Genomic DNA, 26487 nt, shown 5'->3' on the forward strand with positions numbered 1-26487 from the left:
AAGTCAAAGGGAAACCCATCCGGGAGCCGCGCCCTGGAGACGCGCAGAGGGGAGTCACTACCACCCCGCCGGAGCTGCGAGGCTGTTCTCCCCTCCCCCCGCCATGGGGTATGACCTGGAGGGGAAAACGGGTGTGTGTGTGTGTGTGTGTGTGTGTGTGTGTGTGTTGGGGGGGAGGGGAGCACATTTAAGCCGAAAAAAGAGAGGACCCAAAAATTGGGGTTGGGGAGGAGGGAGCGAAATGGAACCTTCTAGGTCATTTGAGGTACCCCCTCCCGGGGCTAATAACCATTAGGGTCCCAAAGGTTCGTTTCCTCGCCCTGAGTCCTATTCAGTGACTGGTAGCGGGTAGGGAGTTTTAGATCTAAGTCCCACCCTCTGGGCTGGAAGCCTGAGGCCAGAGAGGGGAAGTGATTTCCTCAAGGTCACGCAGCAAAGCGGCGGCCAGCCGGGGCCACAGCCCAGGTGTCCGCACCCATCCCCCGCCCCCACCATCTTCTCCAGAACCCGGCCCCCAGCAGCCCTGAGCTCCGGGGAGGGAGGAGAGCGTGGACAAGCTCTGGGCGGCTGGACGTGGGAGTGACATGAGTGGGCCGACCCTATAACCTCAGATCAGGGTACAAGGGGAGCCTACTTCCTGAAGCCGACGACCCAGGAGCCCCTCGCGTGGGGCTGCCGAGGCGAGGATGTCGAGCTGCGCAGGGTGCCGGGCACCCAGCTCCACTTCCCGCGGGCTGGGACAGCGCGGGAGTGCGCGCGGCCCCTTTAAGAAAGTTCGGTGGGCGAGTTCAACAAAGTTTAAAAACTTGTCTTGGAGAAAAGCAAAGGGGAAAGAGACGAGAGGGAGAGAAACGACAAGGGAGAGAGGGGAAAAGCCCCGCCGGGGGCTGACGCGCAGTGGCCGGGGCCCGGGCGAGCCCGCAGTGGGCGGCGGGGATTGGCTGCGCGTTCCCCCGGAGACCGCAAGGAGGGCGGGGGGCTGGCTCGGCCCCAGCTGAGGCCGGTTCCGGCCCCCGCCCCCCGCCGCCGCCCGGCGCCCGCCCCCTCCCCCGGCGCCCGCCCCCCGCCGCCGCCGCCGCGGGCACACTCGGCGGTCGCAGTGAAAAGGCGGAGGCGGCGGCCGCTCGGGCTCGGCTCCGGTTCCCAGTGCCTCCCCCGCCGCACCCCCTCCCCGCCTCCCGCACCCGCCAAACTTGATGTGACCCCAGCCCGACGCGGCAGCCGCCCCTCTCACCGCCCCGCGCGCCCCCCACCGCTACCCCGCCCCGCACCCCCGGAGCGCACCGCTCACCGCGCCCCTTCCACCTCCTCGCCGGGGCCCGGCGCCGCGCTCGCCTTACGCGTTCCCTTCCCCTCGCCACCCTCACCCCACCCCCCGCACCATGAGCAACCTGAAGCCGGACGACGAGCACACCACCAGCACCGGCACGGGCTCGGGCTCCGGCGGCACCCTGGAGGAGGAGGTGAGTCTGCGGCCGCGGGACTTGTTGGGTGAAGTGCACGCGGAGATGGGCGGGGGAGAGGGCGCACGGGGCCGGTCTGGACGTCGCTCCCGGCGCCTTCCCGCCGCTGCCCTTCGGCCAGGGAGGAGTAGCCAGTGTCCAGCAAGCGTGGGCGTGCGGCCTGGACTCCCCCGCCAGGCGGGCATTGTCTCCCCGCCCTCCCGGGCTTGGGGCGGGCCGCGCGCGGGCCGCGGTCCGTGCGTCCCGTGGTGGACAAGCGGCGCGGTGGCCGCCCCACGCTTGCTGCCCGCGCGTCCCTCGCTCTCCGCTCTCCGCCCGGCTCGCTGAGGTCTTCCCAGGCGCTCTTCCCGCATGGCCGGGACTCCCGCCACCGCTAGAATGAACTGAGCGGGATTAGCACGGCAAGCGGGCGGCACCTTCAGTCTCATGCCCTCTCCACCCTGACCCCTCCCCGTGACCTTGGAGGCCCGGGCCGGCAGCCCGGCACCGTGGTTCACTGGAGTTGTAGTCATGGGAGGTGGACGGGCTTCTCTCACAGCCTCTTTGGCAAAGAGGTCAACCCGCAATTTATTAGAGTTGGGAAGGAGATGCCTAAAGACACTTCCCGGTTCTCATCGCTTCGGTTTTGTCCTGGCAGCGCAGCCAGGACCCCAAAGCCAGCCTGGGTGGGATTCTGCAAGGAGAGACGACATTATCGTCCACCGGCCATGTGCTAAGAGGTGGGAGTTATGAGGCGGCTTCGTGGAATCACCAGCAGCTGGGTGGTTAATGGGATGGCGAGATCGGGGAGGATGTGTGGGGTGAGGTGGTAGATATGGCTATTCGCGAATGGAGACCAGGAACTGGGCCGGCAGAGACAAAAACTGCTGTGGGAAGGGGGCAGGGTTCGAAGTTCCCTGGAAGGGCCTCCAGCCTGTGCTGTGTCACTCCAGGGACAAGAGACCCTTCCTGCCCCGCCCTGGCATCCTCTTGCCCAGGAAACCAGGGGCCAGTTATCCAGCCTGAGCTCCCTTCCCCTTGATCTGGGGGAGAAACCACAGAGCCCCCGGTGGGGACTGGTGTTGCTACCTCCCTCCGTTCTAGTGGCAGTGCTGCCGGCCGGCCCTTCCACCGTGCTATAGGTTTGGTGCAGAATGGTGGCAACTGCCCACTGCTGGGCTGGGCTCCTCACTGTGGGAGGGATCGTGGGAGGGTCACACTGCCAGCTCCCACTCTTAGCAATTCAGAGGCCTGCTGCAAGGCCCAGTCCACCAATGACATGACATCTTGAGAATCTAGATCTAGATCCCGCTTTCTTGGGGGGGAGGAAGGGAGGAATGTACAACTTTTCACTCTGAAGGGTGGCAAGGGAGGGCCTGACATCTGTCCACTAGTGTGATGTGGGCTCTAGTGTGCTGATGTTGTTTTGTTCCTGAAGCTCTTGTCCTCCTTGGACCTCGATGCCCACAGATTCTTCTTTGGGGACCTTGATGCCATCCTGACTCTACCTGGTTTTTTAGAATCTCCTCCTGAGAGTTGGGGGAGGGTGTGTGGGATCTCTGCCGACCTGTGGGCTGAAAGGGGGAGGGAAGCTGTGTCCTGTGAACCTGGCCTGGCACCCAGAAGGCCACTTCTGCTAGAGGGTTGACCTGAGCAGGGACCCCACACTGCCCAGGAGGCTGGGCGAACCCTCATACCCACCACTTGGAAGTGGGAAGGGTGAACCATGTGGCCAGGCTAAAGTCTTGGAGAGAGCGTTTCAGGTATTGGTCACTGTTTTCTAAGTGCCTTTTCTGGGACGGTGGGCAGCATCCATCCTCAAGAAGTGGGATCCCAGCTACTCCTTGGGGGTGGAGGTGGTCACTGCACTGTAGTGGTTCAGGGAGTCAGTGCAGCTGGTGCTGGTGAAGGGGCCTGGGCTTATGTGTGAAGGTCTTAGAACTGAGGGCTCGGGATATCCTGGAGCCCAGTGTCTGTTCCTGCTCCGGTCAGGTAAGTGTAGGGATTGGCCCCTCCCCTGGTTAGCCTTCTGCACAGTGGGCCAAGAGCTCTCTTGTTGGGGTTCCATCTTGGATTGGTGGTTGGAGCTGGAATTGGACTCCTTTAGCTTAGGTGTACCCTAGGTGGTTAGTTCTGCGATCCCTAAGGGCCACTCTTGAGGGAATTGCATTAGCAGTAGTAGTTTTCTCTCATGGCTGACCTAGGTTGGCTCTTCCCAGTTAACTATTGGAGATTAACTAAAGCAACCCTAGAAAACCAAGGAACCCTACTTGTCTACCATAAGCCCTCGATTCCTAAAGGTGTTAGGTCACTGGAGAAGGAGGTGTGTTTTCATAGTTCCAGGAGGAGGTTTCAGTGGAGCTGCTCATCTTTGTGTAGCCTGGACTCTTGCTGCTTGCCCAAGCTACCCATAGGGGCTTCATCCATATCCTAAGCATTAGATTCCTTTTCTGGACCACGGTCGGGGATATAGGTGAAAGATCACAGACTGGGAGGTGACAAGGACTTGCCAGGAAGTGATGGTATGTTACATGCAATGGTAGATAAAATAAGGGGATATCACCAAGCGATGCATGGTACCGCTGAGAAGTTAGAGGTCAGGCCTTCCTTAGATATGGCTGAGTAGGAGCGTGTCACACCTGTGCGGGTGGGAAAGGCATTCCAAGAAGAGGGAATAGCATGTATGAAAGTGGGAGTTCATGGTGGAACCCATGGCTCGTTTGGGGACTACCAGGAGTTTGCTATGTTGCAGCAGTATTGGGGGGCACAATATGAAGAGCCTGAGATCATACAGACTTGGGGGGAAATTGGTATTTTTCTGCCACTGGGGAAGGAGATGTATTAGAAGCTTTGATACCCTTTGGAAGCTAAGGAGGGCAGTGAGGAATTAAGGGGAGGGTCTGCAGAGGAAAAGCTACGTGTCCATTTCAATCTAGAGGATATACGCTACCCCAGGTGGGTCACAGCAGGTGCCTGCGCTCCAGAAGGTGAGGTCATATAGCACATGAACCCTACTCAGGCAGGTTTGCCTTCCATAATCAGCCCCAACCCCAAGCATGTCCTGTCTTAGTGATTCTGGGGGGATGGCTAGATAGTTACACTGTTTCTGGAGAGGAGTATGTGTAGTTTGAAAACATTCTATTTTGAAAATGGAGACTCTACTGTCATAATACAAGGTAAAACTAAATTACAGTCATTATGCATTGGAGGCCCCCTGGGCGAAGGGTGTTATTTGGAATCTTGGGGTGGGGGTGTTTGAGTTTCTAAGAGTTAAAGAAGTTTTATGTCACCCTAATGGTTAACTATAGAACGGCAGGGGTTAATGGCAGCTAAAGGGGTGACAGCTTGACCTGAGGGTGTTAGTCCCTTGCTGCCCTCCCACCTCCATCTTTGCTTGTCCATTGCATTCACTACAACTGGGCCAAGTTGCTTCTTGCAGGCCTGGGATCCCTGGGTCCATCGTGTGACCTCTAGGGATCTCTTGAGGAACCAGCCAGGTCTCTGGCCCTGGTAGAAAGGGAGGGTCGGAGTCAGTACTCTAGATGAGTGTAAAGGAATGATGGGTGCTAGCGTGCAGCTTGGGTACCTCCTCCTTTTCTTTTCTCTGTCATAAAAAGCATTTGACGGAATCTGGGATTTCTTGGTGTTCTGTCCACAGGTTTTTTTGGTGTACGGGGAGGGAGGTGTCTGTGTTTCTGGGCTTTTACCTGGAAATGGCCCAGGCAGGTGGATGCAGGTGGATTCTGATAGGTGAGGTTCCCCTCCCTTCTGGCTTTTGTGGCTGTGTCCCCTCTGCTCAAACAACCGGTGGCAGAGGCTATCTTCATAATAAGCCCGTACATACTATTTGTGCCAGGCAGCGTTCTGAAGCACTTTACCATTCGACTTCCTGTAACTCGCACAGTAGCCCTGTGAGGTACTTATCACACCGTTTCATACGTGAGGAGCAGACACAGAGGTTAGATAAGTTTTCATGCAGCGAGTGGGTAAGTTGGGATTTGAACCCAGAGTTTACTATTCACTACACTATACCTGCTGTTCAGTTTTAGATTAGGGTTTTTGGTGAGACTTGGGGGCAGGGGGAGAAAAAGTCCTGCAACTAAAGTTTTTGAGGCCTGAGCTTTGGGTGATGCCAAGGTCCCAACAGAAGCCCAGACACTGGCCCCAGGCTTGCTTCCCTTTGGGTTGGTGGCATCCCAAGACTGGGTGAGGGGAGCTGTCAGCCCCGTAGGAGGAGCATTTTATCACAGATATTGTTTAAAATTGCCATCTTGTGGTGATAATAAAAACCAGTCCAAATCAGTTTTACTATTTTTCAGTTCTCTACAGGCAATATGCCCCCTTGTTGTCTGTATGGGGCTGACTGTCTTCACACACTCCTTGGTACCGTGCTGCTTTGGGCATCTTAACTAAAGTAATGCTGCTTGCTTTAAAGTGACTGCCTGTCATTTTGGGTGGCCATTCTTTTGGGTCTCCTTATCTCCTTCCTTGCACATGGGCAGCCTGGCTAGTTTGCCCAAGTAAGAACCAGCTTCTAAATCTCATTCAACATTTGGACATTCTGACTTCTCATCCCCATTTCCAGCGGGGGGCTGACCACTACTGCTAGAAGCGAGGCATGAACTGGCGGGATGCTGAGCCTTTGCTCTCATGCTTTCCACCCATTTATCCCACGGGGCCTCCAGACAGTCCTGAGATGTGGGGGAAAGGAGGAGTCCCTCCCACCTACCTGGAGGGCTGAGCTCCTGGTCCCAGGCCACCCACTTCTTGAATGAGTGTTAGAGTTCCTCTGCCATCCCCTGACCATAGGTACCTCGGAAGGGTCCTTATGCCCCTGGCAGTGCTGTGAGGTGGTGGGGCAGAGCCCATCCCTTCCTTCAGCAACCATGCTGCTGTGAGGTGGGAACTGCACCCAGCTCATGATGGTTCGTGTCCAGAACCCGTATACTGCCTGCCCAGGGACCAGCACAGCCTGCTTTCTGATTCCTTTTCCTCCATCCTTGGACGGACGGAAAAAATAAGGATGCCTCTGAGATGTGCCAACGCTAGACAGGTGCCAGTATCATCGGGCCCTCCCTTCCTGAAGAGTCCACTGATGGATCCGTCTGTGCTGGGGACCTCTGGAGTAGAGCAGAGGGTGGGTCTGCCAAGACCCATCTGCCATTGCCTGTAGGCTCTTACGGCTGACTGAGCAGAAGCCCTCGGCTGTCACACGTCTTCGAGGCCACCTGTGTAGTTCTGAACAGGACTTGGACTCCCAGGGAGAAAGGGCAGGGCCTGACCTAGACCAGGCCATGGGATAAGTCTGCAGTACCTAGCTCCTCTTGGGAAGGACCAACCTCCCCTTCCCAAATAGGTCTTGGGCTTTTACTGGGGGAAAAGGAGGGGGGCAGGAGAAATTACTGGAGTAGGACCTGAGACCACTTTTGAGAACCGTTGTCGCTGTGAAGGCTGTGAAGAACTTCCACCCAGACCAGTCCCTGTTCTTGATGTATAGTTGTGGCCAAATCCAGGCACAGCCTAGGATGGAGGGATTTTAATGTATTTGTGACAGAGGAGCTCCAGACCAGGATGCAGGTTCTGGAAGCAGCCTCCATCCCTGAACAGAGACCCACTCCCAACAGGAGCTTTCCGTTAGGAAACATTGCTTGGCAGGTGTCATCTGCCTCAGTCAGGTGGGGAGCAGGAGTGCTGGGCTCAGTGCTGTGTGTGCCAGTGCAGTGTGTTCACGCTAAATAACATCACGTGGTTTAAGGATTGGAGGTATTGATTTTGGAGCTGGGGGAGGGGTGTAAGCGTCCCTCTAGGGCAAAGCTTTCAATCTGTGGGGTGGTGTGTGGCAGTGGTGACAACTGCAACCCTTGCCAGGCACACAGGACAGGCAGTAGATCTGCATTGGCTGACCACAGGGCACCAGGAAGGATGGGAGGTGGATGACACAGAAGGGGAGGGGACCTTGCCCTGGAGGCCTCCCTGCTGGAGGCCCTGTGAACCTGCCACTCTGAGTTGTTCTGAAAACCTTAGCCCCTGGCTCTGTCTGGCACCAAGTGTAAAGTGGGTGCCCAGTCATAGCACTGAGTCTGCCCGGGTAGTTCATGCTGCTTGATCTGGTTCCCTACATGAGGTGTCAGCCAATGCTCACAACTGGCTTTGACCAGGTGTGTTCCTAAGGTGGTCAGCCTGGGGCTGGACGTGGGGTTGGAAGCGTTCTTAGTGAACACTTGATACATGCCAGCACTGTCCCTCCCTTTAGAGAACTTCTTACCACCCCGGCTTGGTTTCCTACCCCTACACACACACAGTCAAAACTCTTGGACACGTTGCAGGCTATGGGGGAAAAGCCCCAACTTCCTAGGCAACTTGGACTTGACCCCCAGCTCTGCTACTGGCTGGCTGGCCAGGAACCTAACTCCTGAGCTGGTTTCCTCGTCTGTAAAATGGGCCAGTATTGCTCGTCCTGTCATATCAAAGGACTGCCGGGCTTACGTACCAGTGGTAAACATGAAAGAACTGGCAACCAACAAGTGCTGCCCAGATGGGGCCTGAGAGCCAAGCTCCGATAATAACGTGATTTGGGACTGGAATTAGCAGGGACAGGCGAAACACTGGAGCAAATCCGAAGCCTGGGACTTCACACAGGGTCAGACTGCAATGGCCTTGTTGGTGTCCTAGGTGGGGGCTTCCTGGAGGGAAGTGGGGTGGGGGCCTGGCCTGGGAGCTGAGCAGCCCAGAGCTCCCTGGAGGAAGCAAGGGAAGCACCAGGTTCTGGGAGCACTTGCGTCTAGGTTCCCATCCACTGTCTGGCTGGATCTACTTGTTCATTTTCCCTGTGCCCTTGTTCAGCCCTTATAAGTCCTGGGTCTGCGGGCCATGTCACCACATTCCATCCACCTCTTGTCAAGTGGCCTCGCTCAGAGGGACTTCTTACCACCCCGGGAGGGGTAAGAGCAACGCACTGGTGCCAAGCCTAAGACCCAGGCAGAACCCAGCCCCCACTCCACCTCCTCCATACATACACAAAAGAAAAAACCTTGGCCATGGAGATCTCTGCATGGGAGGGTGACTGCTCTGAGCTTTTTGTCTGGCACCCCCAGTAATGCCCTGGCAGAGACCCCTCCCAAACCCTCAGGCCCAACTTGGTCCAGGGCCTGGCTTCTGATGTCTATTCTCCCTCCCTCTTGTTCTCTATCCCCTTCTTCACGACTTTCTTTGTCTTCGTGTGGGCAGAAGGAAAGTGTTTAAGCTACACCTTCTCCTGCTTCCCTGTTATCTTAGAAGGTGTGGTGTGAAGGACCCTGTGGCTAGGTCACCCCTCTCCTTTATTGCTGAGGCAGCGGAGGAAGGCCACAAAGCCACCTGCCTGGCTGGTGGCAGGGCTGGGACTTCAAGCCAAGCTCCCTGACAATTGGTTTGAGGCTCTTTTTCTTTTGTGTCTATGTCTGGGCAGCAGGTGTTCGCTGAGGAGACGGAGCCTGAATCCCATCTTGGTTCTCAGTGGGGTCTCTTCCCCTTGGAGAAGCCAGAGTAGAGCTGGGTGTGATGATGGCTGCTGGTACAAGTTCAAAAGGATCTTCAGCATCTTTAGATCAGGAAAGCCCTAAGCTGTATAGAGTGCAGGCTGCAGTTCATAAACCTTCGTGGCCTGGCTGGTGGGGGGTGGCTGGCCTCGGCTCGGGCTTCCTGGGGCTCTGTGTGGTCAGCTGTCTTGTCCAAGGTGTGTGAGGAGCCCTGCTCTAGCCTCCCCCCCACAGTCAAGGAGGCACAAGGCTACCACAGTAGCTGGGAGTTGGCAGTCTGTCCATCTTCCCTTTGACTCCCCTATAACTTACTCGTTTAAGGACTAACCATGGGATCATCCGGTGGGTCCCCCACCCCCACAATCAACCTTCAGCGAGGGGCAGTTTCTATCCTCTTAGCTCAGGAGCGGAAGGCCACCTACCTTTTCCTGGGGGCCCAAGGCTGAGCTCACTAGGGGCTGTGGGTTGGTGGTGTGAGATCAGGGTCTGCAAAAGGCCTTTGGCGCATGAGCATCTGGAGACCCTGGGGCTGCTTCTGACACGCGTGACCTGAGCAACTCACTGGGCCCCAGGGCCTTGGTTTCTTCATCTAAAAATAAGGTTTCTTCCAGCTCAAATATTCTGCATTTAGGTTGCTGCTGAGGGCTGGGAGCTGGGGAAGGATGTGGGAGGGGCGTACGAGAGGCTTGTTTTTCCCTTTTTGGGTCCCCCCCCACCTTCCCTAAGTGGTGTTTTCCATCCAGATGACACCAGGAGAGCTTACACTAAGCAGCCAGCAGGCGGGGATTTGAAGCAAGCACATTACTTGAACGTTTTGATGGAGTGGACAGTTGAAACAGTTTTTCCTTTCCAGACTGAATTGTAACTTTCAGAGATGCTAAGGGATTGCCGCAAAGAATCAGTTTTCAAATATCATCTTTATCTCTTTGGTAGGGTGTTTCTGTTGCCTGGAGTCAGGTTTCCCTGGGGGAGGGGGGGTGTCTTTCACTGAGTCCCAGCCTTGTGAGGCAGGGATTTGCCTAAAGGCAGGAGTCTGTCTTACAAGGGAGAGTGTTCCTGGTGGATCTGTGGAATTTCTGTGGGAGTGGGGTGGGGTGCGGGTGGGGAGTGCCCCTGATATTTTCCTGTCTCTGCATCCTTCGTGCAGAAAGCTCCATCTTCCAGGCAGGTGGACCCTGGAGTCTGGGCTGCTGTCTGGAGATTATCAGGCTGGGGGCCTGAAGAAGGCTGTGGCTGAGGGTTTACTCTCCACGGGCAGACCACTGGTTTTGAAAGCAGTGTTGACCCTTGTCATCTCTAATAAAAGCTGGTACTTCCGGAGCCTGTTCTCTCAGCCACAGTACCCTGCCGCCGTCCTTCACTGAGAAGTTGAGCGTTTAACGCCCAGAACGGAGGAGGTCTTTCATGTGGAACCGTTGGGAGAGTTGGAGCTACAGAGCCCTCAGCACCCGGCCTGGCCTCCACTGAGTGTGGGGTCCCCTTCACTAGGGAGGAGGGGCTCCGTAGCCCCTGCGGACCCTGCGCCCCAGTCCTGTTCCACACAGAGGCTTTGTTCAGCTGCTTTCTTTTAAACAGAGCACCCACCCCTCCTTCTCCCCTGCCAGCCCCCTTCCCTTAATTCCTCCAGGGCGCCCTGTGAGCTGGGCCCAAGTGTACCCTGGGGAGGAGGGAGACCTCTGAACAGCCACTATGAAGGGAGCGGGCCTGGCTTGGGGGCAACCTGAATGACAGGTCCGCCTATGGGAGTGGCCAGAGCCAAGAGATGTCCCCCGGGGCTGATTGGAAAGGTTGGTCAGCATCCTGCCTGGACGCTTTTCCACAGAAGCCTGAATTTGTGCTGATGCTTGGCTGGCACTGTCACCTTTCTCCTGGAGGCTTTTGTTTGATTTCCTTTTTTTCTGAAGATCTTTAAACAGATTTCAGTTTGTCTGGTGGAAGAACATCACTGACACACAGATATGAATGAGTTTGTCAGAGTTTCTTCTTCCTACTTCTCTTTTCTCTATAAAAAGTAAGCTCTGACCTCTGGGCTGGGGAGGGCTGCACAGGGGGAGGAAAACCTGGACCATGGCCTGCAGTTTCCCCTCCTACCCTAAAGGACAGCGCTGGGCGGCCCCAGGAGCCCGGGTCCTCTGTCAGGCTGGGATTAGACAGTGTGGTTGACAGGTTTTTTCTAACCCTTTCTTATGGGAGGGGGCATCCCCAACCCAAGGGTCTCAGGAATAAGGCTGAGGTTGGGGGACCACTGCTTTCTCTGCCTCTCGGGTGCAGAGAGCACTGGGAGTGAGATTCAGGGGCTTCTGCTGGGGGAGGCCAGGAGCCCTCAGATACTCCAGGTCCAGCACCAGCTGGAGGGAAGGAGCCCAGGGACACAGCCAGACGTGTACCACCCCGACCAGTGGTAGCCTATGGCCTTAGCACAAGGGACTGGACCTTCTAGCAACTTCAGAACAAAGATAGGCAGCAGGATTTGCATAAAGGAAGAGCTGCCTCAGGAGCCCCCAAAGCCTTGCTGGATGTGAGACTCAGCTGTGCCAAAAGGCCAGTTGGTTCTCCCGGGCAGGCCTGGTCCTGGCTGGGACCACTAGCAAGGCCGAGTCTGCTCCTGACTGCCATGAGGGCCACACAGCCGTGTCTGCGATGTCCTGCATGGGGACACCTCTCTGGCCAAGTTCCTTGTCCGTATTGAACTTGGAGCTTCCAGTGGGTTCCTCAACATGTTTCTTCTTTCACTGACTTCTAAGGATGGAGAATCCATTTTCCATTTCTCCCCCAGTATCCTCTCTACGCCCCTCCAAACGTATCATCCAGCTCTGTGAAGGACGTGGCTGTTGTCTAGCCCCATCTGCTCTTACTGGCCACGCCGATGACCATTGTAAAATGGTTGTGGTTGCTTTCTACGTTTCAGGTCAGGAAGGAGATAATCCCTTGGCTTGTCTGGATACTTCTGGAGAATGGGTGAGAGTGGGGAAGGAGAAGGGCTAGGTAAACAAGCTTAGTGACTCCTGGCCGCCTAAGATTGTGGGAACCACCCCTTTAGGTTTCCTTCAAACACTGAAAACATTTTTGTGTTGAATTCGTAGAATACGTTTGTGGAATAGACAAGACACGGTTCTTAGGTTGATCTTTCCATCTGGGCTTTAACCAGCTGGCTGGTGGGGTCTGAATCCTTGTCTGTACCCACCCCTAAGAAATGTCGGGCCCTATTGCCAGGAGGCTGACACCAGCAAGTGGCACGGAAAGAGTGGTCTCTAACGCTGGCCTGGGACACAGGATTAGTTGGCCAGGCCTTGTACAAGTAACTGCAGAAGTAACTGCTCCCTAAGGGAACCTGACTTTGCCATCAGCTTGTCATTTTCCTGTGCTGAGCCTCAGTTTCCTCCTAAATGAGAGGCTGAACGAGCTGATCTCCATGGACATTACCCCCCAGGGAAGAGGAAAACGAAAGAATCCAGGCACCCCCTGAGATCGTGTCACCCATGTTGCCAGGTCTGCACTGGCCCAGACCTGACCCAGCCTCACTAGGCACTTACAAATAAAGGGCTCATGGTTTCGTGTAAGTAGACGCTGGGATTACTGGAACCCTAAGTGCATTTTGTTGAGCCTCCTATGTGCTGCGCATGGAGTAAGATGAAGTCTTCATCCTGGAGGTAGGTGGTATCCATGTTGTACAGATCAAGAAAGTGAGATTCGGAGCCATGAAGCATCCTCCCCCACGCCAAGCCTAAAGCTGGGACACAGACTGTGGCCTCACTAAAGCCTGTCTTCTGTCCCATTTATGGCATCACTGCTGCACTGGGCCACATCTGTGACTAGGAGTCTCTTTGGAGGGACTGAGGTCTGTAGAGATGGTGGAGATCGAGTGCTGAGGCCGACTCTAGGCGCCTTGGAGGACAGGAAAGCTTTGAGACCTGGCTTCCGTCTCTGGTGTTTTGTAGCCTCCAGGTGAGGGGTAAGTTTAGGTGGGTAGGAACAATATAAGGCAGGGAGTCCTCACGGCCTGTTTGACTTCAGAGCGAGGAAAGGGGAGTGAGGAAGTAGAGGGACCTGAAGGATGGGTGCCCTTCAGTTAAGGAACAAGGAAGGGGCGGCCGAGGGGCAGTGCCAGCAGCTGCCTTGAGAGGGGCCTTAGGTTCTAGAACCTCTTGCCTTCTCAACGTATAGCTGACCAGATTGTTAAGCTCAGGCTTCCCTCCACCCTGGTTTGCCAGTTTCATCTAGTTCTGCCCCCATCACTCCAGCTTTGCTGTCATCCTAAGCAAGTGCGTAGGGAAGTCATTGGCTACTGAAGGGGTGTATAGCACCATGTTACCCACCGATGAGGCTAACGAGGGCACCCCTGTACCACTCCCTCTGTCCCTGCAGTGGGATGGATTGCTGGTGGAATAGACAGCCGAGTCGGCTTGTTGAACTAACCTGCATGAGCTCTTTCTGGGCCTCAGTTTCCCTGTCTGCACAAGGGGATCGGCAGGGTGCCTGTCACCTGCTGGGGGGGGGGACTAAGATCAGGTAAAATCCAGGGAGAGGATGTAGTCAGTCAGGTGAGGCATCCGGTGACCTAACCTCCCAGACTCTGCTCCCAGCAAAGGCTCCGTGACCCAGCAGACAGGGACCTACCACCTACCCATCACGCCTTGGCCTCAGCTTGTTTCCTGAGAGGTGGCCAGGGCAGGATGGGAGCCTTTTGAGCACTTCAGAACCTGAAAAGATCGAAACCAGGGGAAAAGGCTGGGAACATCTGGCCCAGAGGGAAGGCTGGAAACGAGGATCTGAGCTGGGAATTAGGGAAAGATCCTCTATGCTCACTCCCTTCCCCCCACCCAAGCAGGAAACTTTGTGCTGAGAACTTGCCATTTAAGGAGGCCCCTGGGGAGGTCTGGCCAGAAAGGAGCCATTTGAGGAAGGGTTTAAAATTAGCTCCGGTGAAATGGGTGGCCCCTGGGGAGAACTGAGGCAGAGGTTTCTGGGGGGCAGCTCTGGCTCTGTCTCTTTGACCCAGACCATGTCCTGCCATCCCAGGGAGGAGGGAGAAGTAGTGATTCAGGTCACACAGAAGCAAGTGTCACCTCGACCAGCCCAAAAGAGTAGCTGGGAGACATGGATTTTGAGTCCCAGGTTTGCTGCCTTGAAAGAAAAGCTGTGTGACCTGAGCCAATCACTTCCACTTGGGGTTTACATGGAAATTACATGCCCTTCCATCAGAGGGAATGGGCCTCGGCTGCCCATTTCTCCCAGGTGCATCTGGGAACAGGGCATCACTTAAATCCTGTGTGTACAGGGTCGCAGAGCTGCCAGGGCTGTGAAGTGTACAAAACCTTTCCCCCAGTCCTGGGAGCAGAGGCGTGTCAGGTTAGGGAAAGGCATGACTGAAGGGGAAAGATGCGTCCTAAAGAGCAAGGGTACGCTTCTTGGCAAAAACTCCTGTGAGGGAAGAAGCTTGTCCTTACCCATTTCTTCCCCTCCACGGTCTGGGAGTCCTGGCTCTGTTGTGGAGGGGGGTGTGTGTTGGGGGCAGGGGAGGTATTGGGTGTGTGTTGGGTGTAACTTTGCCTGGATGCTCCAGGTTCCTCATTCAAGCCATTGTCTCTAAAAAAGCTGTTGCCTGGGTTCAATAGGCCGTCACTAGACCTTGGAGGAAATTATTTGGTGCCTCTGGAGAAGAGGATGTAGCCCAACTGTAGGGAATCAAAGTGCTTTCAGGAACGGCCCGGTCATGGGGTGGATGGTGGCATGTGAACTTTTTCTTAAGTCCACAGTGATGAATTGAGAAGACCTCTGCTTGGCACTGGGGTGTGAGATACAGCTCAAAATGGGAGTCAAGTGTGTAGGGAAGCTACACTCGGATTTTTCATTACTCGAGAAGCTATAGTTTCAAGATGGATTCCCCCCCTTCTTTCGCCTCCACCTCCACCCCCCCCACCCCGCCACCCCCCACACACACACACACTCTCTGGTTCAAGCCGTTGTTTCTCAGTCTAGTTGTGTAGGACCCAGCTCCCTGGCTCATGCCGGTATTATGAGCCTTGCGCTCCCCGCCGGCTGAGACCATCGGTCGCCAGTTGGCTGCTCACAGCAGCTCTCGCCGGGCTGTCGGCCGCTCATGGCACTCAGCAGCTCACAGCAGCTTATGCCAACCTCCGGCTGCTCATGGCAGCCCAGCTCCAGGGAGAGCTATTGTTCACAATCTTAGCTGCACTTCCCATGTGGGAATCAAACTGGCGACCTCGGCGTTAGGAACACGGCACTTCAACCACCTGAGCCACCGGGGCTGGCCCGCAAGATGGATTTTTAATAGATCTAAACTATGGAAAATCTTTCCTTCCCCACTATAAGTATTGACTGATCTGGGCTTGCGAGTTGAGCGTTGGATACCAGCAACATTTAACTAGCGGTGAATTAGGAAAGTGTTTTTGTCAACCCTCTCCTGGACCTCACATGCAGTTCAGGTGGTCAGGTTTGGCTGGAGTCACAGGACAGGCATTTGGTGTCTAGACCTGGCCTTACCACCAAAATGTAACCATGTTGAGGGCAAGGCTTGTAACTTACAGCATTATCTGCTTCACTTGAAGCTGTTAAGATCCTACTCATGCTTCAAAACCCAGTGTAATTGTTCCATCTCTTACCCAGATCCCTTATTCAGAAACATTTAGTACCAGCAGGGCATAGAGGCAAGAATGCAACACATTCCCTGCCACTGAAGAGCCTACATGTAGCATGAGAGGCAGTAGGAGATGGGTGTGAAAGTGCTGGCTCCAGCACGTGGCACAGGACTTAAGGCTCCATTCCCCTGGACCAGACAGAACCTCTCAACCTGGGTTCCATGAGTATCTGCTGAAAAATAGACACATTTTTGGGGGTTGGCTCAGTTGGTTAGAGTGTGGTGCTCTTAACAACAAGGTTGCCGGTTTAGCCCCGGCATGGGCCACTGTGAGCTGCGCCCTCCACAACTAGATTGAAACAACTACTTGACTTGGAGCTGATGGGTCCTAGAAAAACACATTTTAAAAAAAGAAAAATATATACATTTTACCTTCTGCATTTTGGGGAGTAAGACTCCATAGCTTGCTTCAGATATCAGAGGGGTGCTCGATCTGTGCATTGTTAAACAGGGCTCTCTCTTCTTGTGGTTGTTGAACAGCAGACAGTCTTGCACAGAGGTGGTCAGCGGGTGCTTGTCGACTGACACCTGCAGGATAAATCTAGAGAAAGGAAAGTGTACAGGAAGGGCTTTGAAAAGTTAAATGCTGGGAAACTCTTGAGTATTCATTTGTCTCGGCCTGCAAAGGAGACCCAGGAAATACTGAATTCCTCCCTAAACTCGGGAAGGATTCCAGTTCCTTCCTGAGAAACTGACCCTGACCACTGTGGTCTCTGTCCCCAGGTCCGGACACTGTTCGTCAGTGGCCTCCCTGTGGACATTAAACCCAGAGAACTCTACCTGCTCTTCAGGCCGTTCAAGGTGAGTGGACCCAGCCACCCACGGGCAGAGCCTAGGATGGAGGAGAAGCATCAAGAATGAATCTGTGCCCTGGACTGGGCAGCAGGAAGATGTAGGGCAGTGTGTCAGAAACTGATTGCAGACCCGGCTCTCTGTCCTGGTTCTAATTCCCATCTTGCTTTCTGTTGATTGCTTAGCCCTTCTGAGCCTCTGTTTCCTCATCTGTAAAAGGGAGACGTAGAGCATCTCAGTAGATTTTGCTGTAGAAGTAATCTTTCAGATTCAGTGTAGCCTTTTCAGTTTGCAAATGAGAAAACGTACAAAGGTAAGGTCTGTGTGTCTGGATTACAAGCTAGTGGAGCAGACGGCAATTTACGCATGGAATGATGACCTCTGTCTCATGATGCCCAACCATGTGCTAGACCATGGGATCCAGAACACAGGGCGGAGGGCACCCCATAGTAGCGGAGGTCAGAGTGGGTCGACTTTTCTGGGAGAAGTGTGAGATACAGGCGAGCACTGGGGAAAGGGCGTGATAGCCGGGGTGGCGGGGGCAGCACAGCAAGGCTCTGACCTTCCCCGGTGATGACCATCTCTCTCTGCAGGGATACGAAGGGTCCCTGATCAAGCTCACGTCAAGACAGGTAATTTCTCCCCAAGGGTTTTCTTGCCCCCAGCCCAGACCAACTGCTCAGCTTGGAACTAAGCCTGTTGCCTTTTCCTCAATCTTGAGGCGTTTGGCCGCTGAGACCTGCTCCCCGTCACCCCATGTCTGTCTGGGGCTGATGAAACAGTGGCCTTCACAGGTCCCCTCTTCTTACCAGTCAGCTCCAGGTCCTCCGTCTCTGGCTCTGGAGAAGCCACAGCCTGAAACGAGACTGAGGACCACAGAAGTGGTGGCTGTGCTCCGGCTCCTCATGCCAGGAGGCTGGGGCCACTTGGGGTCGGGACTAAACCTTGGCAAACGGAAGTTGGAGAATTTTCACCCTGTTGCCCCCGATGGAATCCTATGCACTTGCTATAGTGGAGTCCCCTTTCTTCTTGGAGAAAATACTGGAACTTGATTACCTGCATGCATTTAAAATAAAAGACTTACTGAAAGGGAGATGTTTAGTGCAGTGGGATAAAGCTCAATTGGCACTTCCCACAATGTGGTATCTGGGTGGGAGACATGGTACACGAGGACCTTCTAGTGTTCCAGGTGAACGTAGGGAGGAAATGGGCAAGAGTTGCTTTTTGGTTTTTCTGTTTTATTTTGAGAGGGAGATGGAATGTTGGAAGAGATGCAAGGGTATTCTCTCTTTTCCTACTAGCCTGTTGGTTTTGTGATCTTTGACAGCCGGGCAGGAGCAGAAGCAGCCAAGAATGCATTGAACGTGAGTAGATGGAGAACAGGTCTTTCTCTGACCCACAGACCTCCAGGCACCGGGTGTCCGTGTTCTGTCTTCTGCAAACCTTCCCCACTCCACACCCAAGGAAAGGGCCTACAGACGGACCTTATTTCCCAGATGCCCTGGGGCAGAGTCCTTGTCTGCGAAGGCCTGGGCAGCATGTCCTCTGTTTTGGCCCCATGTGGGCCAGTCTTTCAGGCAAGGTCATTTCTGGGGTCCTTTCATCCCCACTTCAGTGGACAGTCTGGGTCCTACCGAATAAAGTTTTTCCCTTTCTTTCCTTCTGGTGTAGGGTATTCGCTTTGATCCTGAGAACCCACAGACCCTGAGGCTAGAGTTTGCCAAAGCCAACACCAAGATGGCCAAGAACAAGCTCATGGCTACACCAAATCCCACCAGCGCTCACCCTGCCCTAGGAGCACACTTCATGGCGCGGGACCCCTGTGAGTAGCACTCCGAGCTGCCGTCGGCTGCCCTTGTACTCGGCCTGAGCTGGAGGCCCCAGTGGAGTTGTATACAGTGAGCAGACGTTGCGATTCTCATGAAGGGAATGAGTCCTGCCTGCCTGCCCCCTTTTCCAGGCGGCTGCTTGCATCCACATCCTCCTGTCCCTGCGGGTTCCACTCTTTTTTCTTCCCCTGCAGCCTTTGCTGGAACTTAGACAGACTGAGCTCCTGCACTGTCAGCCATGCCAACTTCCCTGAAGCCTTGTGTAATTTCTGTTGGTGGAGATGGGTGGAAACCCATCTGAGAGCTTCTTAGAGCAGACAGGATGCTCACCATGCCATGCCAAGTTCACATGGTTTCTTTCCCTGGTCTTGGGGTTCTTCAGGGGAGTCCGGCTGGCCTGAATGGGGAGTTTATGCTTCAACCACGTGCTGGGTCGCCTTCTCTGTGTAGAATGGGGTGGCAGAAGGGAAAACGAGTGTTCTGATGATGAGGGCTGTCGTCTCCCTTTGTAGATGACCTGATGGGGGCCGCTCTGATCCCCACGTCCCCAGAGGCTTGGGCCCCATACCCGCTATACACCACAGAGCTGACCCCAGCCATCTCACATGCTGCATTCACCTACCCAGCTGCCACTGCTGCTGCCGCTGCTGCTGCCCTACATGCTCAGGTAAGACCTCCCTCGGGGGGAGAAGCAGGAAGGGGAAGAATGAAGGCTCTGAGTTGGCCAGACTTGGTACCTACCTGGCCTTTGGGCCACTCATGTCTCCAGAGCTACCGCAGAACTACTGTCTTCTGTAACAGTCCCCTTAGAGTTTGGGTTCTGTGGAAGGTGGGGAGAGGACAGCGGTGAGGCCATGTCGGGGACATGAGGCAGAGCTGAGAGAGACCGGCCGTGGTTCCCCCAACCCTGCACACCTGCAGCACTGGAATGCATTCTGTCTGTGGCAACAACCATGCTTCAAATCCCACCTCGAGTGTGGCCTTGAGCCAGGCCGCCTGCCTCTGCCTCTTCAAGATTTCTGTGTCTTGATTTTTTTCACTTATCTGGAGTAGGTGACTATTATCTGCCTTAGGGTTGTTGTGAGAATTAAATGTTAATATGAGAGGTACTAGAACGGTGCTTGGGACAAACATCCTGAGTGCTCAGTGAGAGTTCCTGTTTTCATGAAGCCTGATGCTCTCCCTGGAGAACCTGTGCTGGGGTCGGAAAGAGGGAGCCGGCACTTCTAGGAGAGTCAGGCGGGTAGAGCTGGGCCAGGAGGAGGGCTCTGTGCTCACTGAGTGCCGCTCCAGGTGCCCTAGAGGCAAACAGGCGGGTGGTCAGCACCGGCCCATTCCTGGGAGGCAATGGCAGGACACTGCCCGCTGTATGGACCAGGCACTGCCAGGGGGCACAGGAGGGCTGAGGAGCAGTGGCCAGCCCACCTTGGTCTCTCATCCGTGGGGAAGAGTGACCTAGCTAGGGCACGTTGTGTGCTATAGAGATGGAGAGAACAGAGGTTACCTAGACTTGACCAGGGCAGGAGAAGGGTGAGGAGGAAAAGGAAATGAGAAGCCAGGAAGGGAGAGTTCACAGGAACTAGAAGCTGAGGTGGGAGGAGTCTAGTACGCTGACTGAGGGCTAAGTTCCCGTCCATCTCAGGTTCTCTGAAGGGCTTAGTATCATCTGGGTTGCCTAGTTCTGAGGTAGAAGTTTCAGATTCCGGGGCTACTAGTCCTCCGCAGGGGAATTCTTCCTGAACACGGCAACGTTAGAGTGTACTGAGGGCAGAAGTGTGGTTCAACTTGGTGCTGTTCCCTAACTGCGTGCCACAGCCCACTGGGAAACTGATGGGGGTAGGAGGTGGTAGAGCTCTTCTCCTGGAGGGAAGTGTTTGGATTTTTACCACAAACCAGGTTCTGTGGTGAGCGGGGAAGACTGTTCCTGCCCTGTCTGACCAGGCAGTTTTACACTGTGCTGCTGGCCAATCGAGAATTGAACTGCAGGGCCTTCTCGAGGCCTTGCTGGCTCCTCGCCTCTGGTCCCGGCTTTGTCCCCAGTCAGCTACCTGACCTTTGGCAAGTGGCTTCACCTCTGGGCCTTCGTGTCCTCGTCTGTAAAACGAGAGGCCTAGACCAGATCAGGTGAGAGATTCTGCCCCATGTGCGCCGAGATGCTAGGCCATGACAGTGGCAAGGCAGAGGTTGGGGGCCAGGGACAGTGTCCCAGTGATTACAATAAGGAGAGGCGCCTCTGCCCTTCTCGGGGTGGCCCCCCAGTTTGCTGGGAGTGGTGCGCTGCTACCTGCCCCTGAGGGCTGTGTACCTTCCTTTCTAGCTTTCTCCCACCCTCCCCACACCCTATGGTTGTTCGGCTCCGGTCCAACTACCTTGGTCCAAATCCTGGCTCTTTCTTTTCTTTTAACACCTGTGTGACCTTGGGAAAGTTACTTAACCTCTCTGTGTTTCAATTCGTCTCTGTGGAATGGTGATAATCATACCTACTTCATAGGGTTGCACAGAGGGAGGGCTATAGAAGTGTCAGTTACCGTGGCTATTATTTAATATCATTATTGTCTAGTTTCCCTACCCAAGTCCTGTCTGAGGCTGGAGGCCCCCTCATGCATGAGTTCCTGTCTTCTGGCCTCCCAGGGGAGGGGATGAAGGCCACCTCAGGATAGCGGCATTTTGGGGGAGGCAGACTGATGACAAGAGATTGGTCCACGTAGTAACTAATTCTGTCCCTACTTCTCGAGCTCTCTGGAAAGCTATGTCCTCAACAGTAAAACATGCTGTTACGACCAAATGCAGTAATAGGCATGAAAGCATTTTCTAAGTGGTAGCATTTTCTCTTTTCCTTCCAGGAGCCCCCGCTTACCCCCCTGACAATGCTGCCTCAGAAGTCGAGGCTGAAAATGCCTAAATAAAGTGGACAGGGTTGATCCTCAGGGGACTATTCTGAACCCAGAGGACCAACAGAAATGTTTTTCTGTGTCTGGGGGCAAGGAGGTGACTTGGAAAGAAGGTGGCAGCTAAGAGATGAGGAGGTGAAAAGCAAGCCTTCCTGGCTCTACCCCAGCGGCACTCCCCGACTGCGTGCCCTTTGCCAGTAGCCCAGCCTCAGCCACGGAGACCTGTAGGAAGGTGCTGGAGATGGTTCATCCCACTCTGTCGGCACCAGGCCATCTTGTTCAACCTTCTCATCCTCTTGGTAGAATCCTCTCCTTTAAAAAGAGGGTGAGGCAATCGAGGTGTGGATGGCAGGGGGCACTGGCACCTGGCACATAAGGGTGGTGTTCTAAGAGCAGGGATTCTCCATGTCTCCTTGTGTCCCCCCAGGGTCCTCCCAGACTGGACTTGGTTTTCCACTTCAGCTGACCCAGTCACTTACTGATGACCTTAAAGTTGCCTGAGCTCCCTTGCCTCTATTTTCTTATCTGTATAATGGAATGGTAATAACATCAGCTGCATAGGGTTTTTATGAGCATTAAATGAACTTAGTACTTGAAAACTTCTTAGAACCTCACTTGGCACATGCTAAGAGCTTCATAAGCATTAGCTATTAGAGGTCTGCATTTATGGAAAGAAATAGGCAGGGGTTTTTTTTCTCCTTTCTCTTTGACTTATCGTCCTGCTTCCCAGAAAATCACTACTTTTAGTCCTTAGACTCAGCAGGTAGTTGGGTGCAGGTATATAAATAAATCCATAGATATGAATTGCTTACAAAAATTACTGTATACATGCTTAATCTTTTTAAAATTTAAATATCAGGACATGTTTCCACATCAGTAAATGTAGATGTACATTCTGGATGCCTGGCCAGCCCACCGCTGTGTAAGTATGTCCAGCTCCCTGTCGATGGTAAATAGGTTGTTTACACAATTTTTTGCTGTTGATAGGCGGTACACACCTTGTTCACAACTCTCTGGGCACCTGTCCTGCTTGTTTTCCTTATCACAAATTCCTAGAACTGTTACAAGGTCAAAGTGTAGACTTGCCAATCTGAGTTAACTAAGACGGGGTATTGTTTTCATCGACCTTTTTTCTGATGAGTGAGGCTCCCATATTTATTGGCTTTTCATATTTCTTCTTGTGTGAGTTCCTTCCTTTGCCCACTTCTTGACATATCTTCTCAGCCTCAAGATGTGAGAAAGGAGTGAGTTCGTGCCCCTCTGTGTTTTGGTGCTGGTCCTCTTGGAGCCTGGTTCATTCTAGATGCCCATGGGCTCGTCCCTGTGGGGTGGCCTTTCAGGACCCCCAAACCTCCTGTGAACAACTAGAGGCCCCGAGAGGGGGCTGAGCGCTCCCTGATGTGCTGGCCCTGACCCCTGGGTCTGAGGGTCTCTTGTTCTGAGCCAGCCAGGAATGGACTGTGCTGCTTTAGAGGACCCAGACCACTGGCCTCTACTCGGTGTCTGAGGGAAGTGGAAATGCAGTCCTTTGAGTACGTTCTATCTACTTCTGGGGAACGCTGTCTCAAGCTCAAACATGGGGCCTTCTACTTCTTCCCCAAGGAGCGGCCAGCTCATCTCAGGCAAGGGGGAAAGCTGCTGCTTTGGAGGCAGGAATTCTAGTACATGGGGTAAGAGTGTGGGACCAGATGAGGCGGGCTCTCTGAGGGAACCCTTAAGCAGCTGTAGGAGGCTTCGGCTTCCCCGGTGATGAAAGAGTCCTTCCCACTCGCATCCGATGTTCTCCCCTACTCCTGCCCTGCAGGGCACCCAGCTTTCAGGCACTTCCTTGCCAGGGGGCTGCTCCAGCTGGAGGCTTGGTGAAGGGGGTGGTTAGGGCACACTGGGGGATTCCCTGAGCTGGACCACGGGCTTATCTGGCAGCAGCGGGCTGGTTTCCTCATTGTCGTCCTTGTGGAATGAGCTCTAGTGTCTAGCCGGGCATCCAGCTGAGGGCATCCACGGCTCAGCAAAGGGAAAGTCTTCTTCCCACTCACCTGTCATCCAGGAAGGCAGGGAATCACTTCCAGATGTTTAGGAGGCAGGAGAGAAGGGATAGCAGCCTCTGAGGCTAGACAGCTCAAAGGCGAGAGAAGAGGCTCTTAGCCCTGTGTGGTGTGGGGCTCCCAAAGGTATTTCTAGCATCCTACTGTCATCTGTGTCCTTGTGACAGCAGTGGCACATCCTGGGAGTCCAGGGAAGAGCCTTCGGTCAAGTGACCTAAGACTTGGCCCTGCTATATGCTATACGCCAAGCGTCCTGGCATCTTGGGGTGACCAGCCAGCCCCTGATTTCTGCTGAGCATGCGGTGGTCAGAGTCCTGAGCTGTATAAACCAGCACCTAGCATTTGGAAGAGGCACAGGAGCAAGTTCTCAGGAAGCTTCCACCAGCCCCCCGATGGCCTGGCATCGCGTGATATCCTCTCTGCTTCCCCAGGAGGCAGGGATTCCAGGCGGCCAAGTGGGTAACTGGGTCCGACTGCTGCAGCTCCAAGGGACTTGTCTGTGTGCCCAGCTGCTACTTGTTTCTACATCGGCTCTTGTGTGCCATCCCTTCCTTCCCTAAGGGGATCCCAGGCTCCCCTCTCATGGCTGTTCTCCCCCCGTCACCAAGACTCCTGTGATTCCCTGTTCCTACCCTCATCCAGGCAGCCATGGGTCAGGCTAGGGCAGATGTGCTGTCTGTAACTGGGGCAGGTAGCCTACCCTACAATCTTGACTTGGCACCCAGCACGGCGTACTGTCCAGACGACTGGCCCACAGAGAAGGGGGTGCATGTCATTTTCTGACCAGTCTCTAGGAATCCTGCTTCAGGGCTGCTGTTCTGTGGGGCCTTCTGGCAAGTGCTGGGGTTTTGGTAGCTGCCAGGTCCCTACCTGAGGGTTCAGCTAGTAGGTTACAAATTTCTAGACTTAGGGGCCTTGTAATAGAGGGAACAAGAGGGATGGAGAGGTGGAAACGGGAAGGATGCAGCAGCTGGGTCTTGACCATGGCTTCCTTCGAGAATCATACAAGGACAGGACCAGTGTCTGGCATCCTACCCCTTGGAGACCACACCAGCTTTGCTTTCTGATGTTTGCACATTCTGTCTTCTCTGATCCTCACCACCGCCCGTGACTTAATCATCTCTAGTCTATAGCTGGATGAGGCCACTGAGACTCAGAGAAGTGCAAAAATGTATTAGGTTCATTCTCCTAATGTTAGGAATTCCACGCTGTTCCAGTAAAGGGGGGAGGGCAGGTTGTTGGCACCAGTGCCCCCCTGCTGCCATGACGCCACCTGGTACAACCTGGCACATTCCAGTCGGGCTTAGTGGAGTATAAAACACCTTTGTAAGCATTCTCTCATTTGAACCTTCACCCTGTGGAGGAGGCAGGTCAGGTGGAACTCTCCCATTTTCAGGATGAAGAAACTGATGCCTACAGGTGAGTAGTAACTGGCTTAACATCTGCCAGTCAGTAACAGAATCAGGACTCCCACAGGGACACTGAAGGCCATGTTTACAGGGCTCCCCTGTCGAGGGGAGGGACTGCACAGCTAGCTCCTGATGTTGGCTTCTCTTGCAGGTGCGCTGGTACCCTTCCTCTGATACCACCCAGCAAGGATGGAAATACCGTCAGTTCTGTTAGTTCTTCAGTAAGCGCTGGCTCAGAGGCCCAGGGTGAGTGTCCCAGACCTGGGCGTCCTGCAGGGCCATGGTTCCCTCCTCTGCCCAATGCCAGTCCTTCACCTGACCTCGTGCACTGGGCACTCTGGCTGGTTTTCCCCTTCTCCTCCCACCCGTCACCCACCCCCTGCCATCTGTCTTGCAGCCTTGTCACAAGGGGAAGGCCTGGGTGTAGCCCCAGTCCCACACCTCTGCTCATGACCACCTCTCTCCGCTCCCTCCAGGTCTCATGACCGCAGCTGAAGCCCCTGCCCCGCTGGGGAGGAAGCTGCCCTGAGCTGCCACTGCGCCTCGGCGGCCTGTGGAGAGCCGCTGCTTCCCTCCAAAGACTGTGAATTTTAAGCCTGACTCAGTGGACTGCTTCCTGTTTCCTTTCTCTCCTCTTCCTCAGCCCTGTCCTGCCCCAGAGCCCTTCCCCAAGGCCTCACGGGAGGACTCAGGGGCTTTCTTGCTGGGACACCCTGACTCACGGGGCCTCACGGGGACCGAGCAAGGCCTGACCTCTGGTCCAAACTTGCTTCTGTAGCTCCACCTCCACAAAATGAGGCATTTGATTTTGCATGTTTTCTGGCATGAATTAAGACACTTAGACTTGTGTATATGTGAGTGTACAGTTTGTTCTCACATTGTGTCACCATAGCAACAGGTCCTGGCCACTGATGGTTCAGCACTCCTGGTCCTCTCTCCACACCCCTCCTCTACACCCACCCTGCTTACGTGAGGCCCGAGCCCAGCAGCCACTTCCACCCGGTGCCCCCACCCCCTGACACCCCTCACACACACTTTCAGGCTGAACAGCAACGACCACTGAACAAAGATAGAGTGTTTTCTTTTCATTTCAAATCAGGGTCCACTTCCTCCTCCTCAGATGGGCCAACAACTGTTAAGAACATCCTTTCTCGGCCCGTTTTGCTTACCTCTCCTCGGCACACCCCACCCTGCCACTGCTCCTCATTCTTTCCAGACTTTGAAACCAACCAAAAAGTGAAAATATTTTTGTACCCTGTGTAACAAAATATTTATGCATCATAAAGGATTTTTTTGTGTGTGTGCAATTAATTATTAAAGAGACCTTGTTCGCCCTGTCAGATAAGTTTAATGTTTAGTTTGAGGCATGAAGAAGAAAAGGGTTTCCGTTCTCCAGCCATGAGCCTTTGTGTCAGGCGTTAGTTTAAGAAAAATGAAGGAAAAATTGTGCAATTTTTTGTTTCGTGAGCACATCAGTGCTTTGCCTTCGGCCACAGCTGTGGCTGTCTTGCCGTTTTCAGACTTGGGAGACGAGGTGGCTGTTGTAATTGCTGATCCTGTGAGAATGTGAAACTGGATAATATATGAAATGCAAAATAAAAAATCAGCCAAAGGAACTGCTCTCTGACCTTTGCTTCCCTGTGATGTAGACTGCTGTTGGGAGGGCATGCCTAGAGGACAGATGTTGAGAATTCGGGGGAAGGTGGGGAGTGAAGTGGGCCTGGGCCTGAGAGCTCTGCTAGCCTCTCCCTCTTTCTTTCCCTCTTTTGTGTAACTAAAGTCTGAAGGAAAAGGGACTTGCCACGGGCCACACAGCCGGGGCCTATATCTGTCAGCCCAGCCTGTGTTTAATTCATTCACTTCATTTTCCAAGTTCTGAGGACGGGGCTGGGGATTCCATGCAC

At 54.3% G+C, this 26487-nt stretch overlaps 1 protein-coding gene across 1 annotated transcript; it reads left to right on the forward strand.

The window, feature by feature from the left end:
• Positions 1-1198: 1198 nt before the first annotated feature.
• Positions 1199-26199, forward strand: RBPMS2 (RNA binding protein, mRNA processing factor 2). The gene is made up of 8 exons (XM_033109163.1): positions 1199-1463; positions 16341-16418; positions 17003-17041; positions 17711-17773; positions 18081-18231; positions 18751-18905; positions 24735-24829; positions 25060-26199. Exons 1-7 carry the CDS (start codon positions 1383-1385, stop codon positions 24795-24797), a joined length of 630 nt encoding a protein of 209 aa, XP_032965054.1. The 5' UTR covers positions 1199-1382; the 3' UTR covers positions 24798-24829; positions 25060-26199.
• Positions 26200-26487: the final 288 nt, after the last annotated feature.

Source organism: Rhinolophus ferrumequinum, chromosome 6 (assembly GCF_004115265.2).
Source record: "Rhinolophus ferrumequinum isolate MPI-CBG mRhiFer1 chromosome 6, mRhiFer1_v1.p, whole genome shotgun sequence".
Lineage (NCBI taxonomy): Eukaryota > Metazoa > Chordata > Mammalia > Chiroptera > Rhinolophidae > Rhinolophus > Rhinolophus ferrumequinum.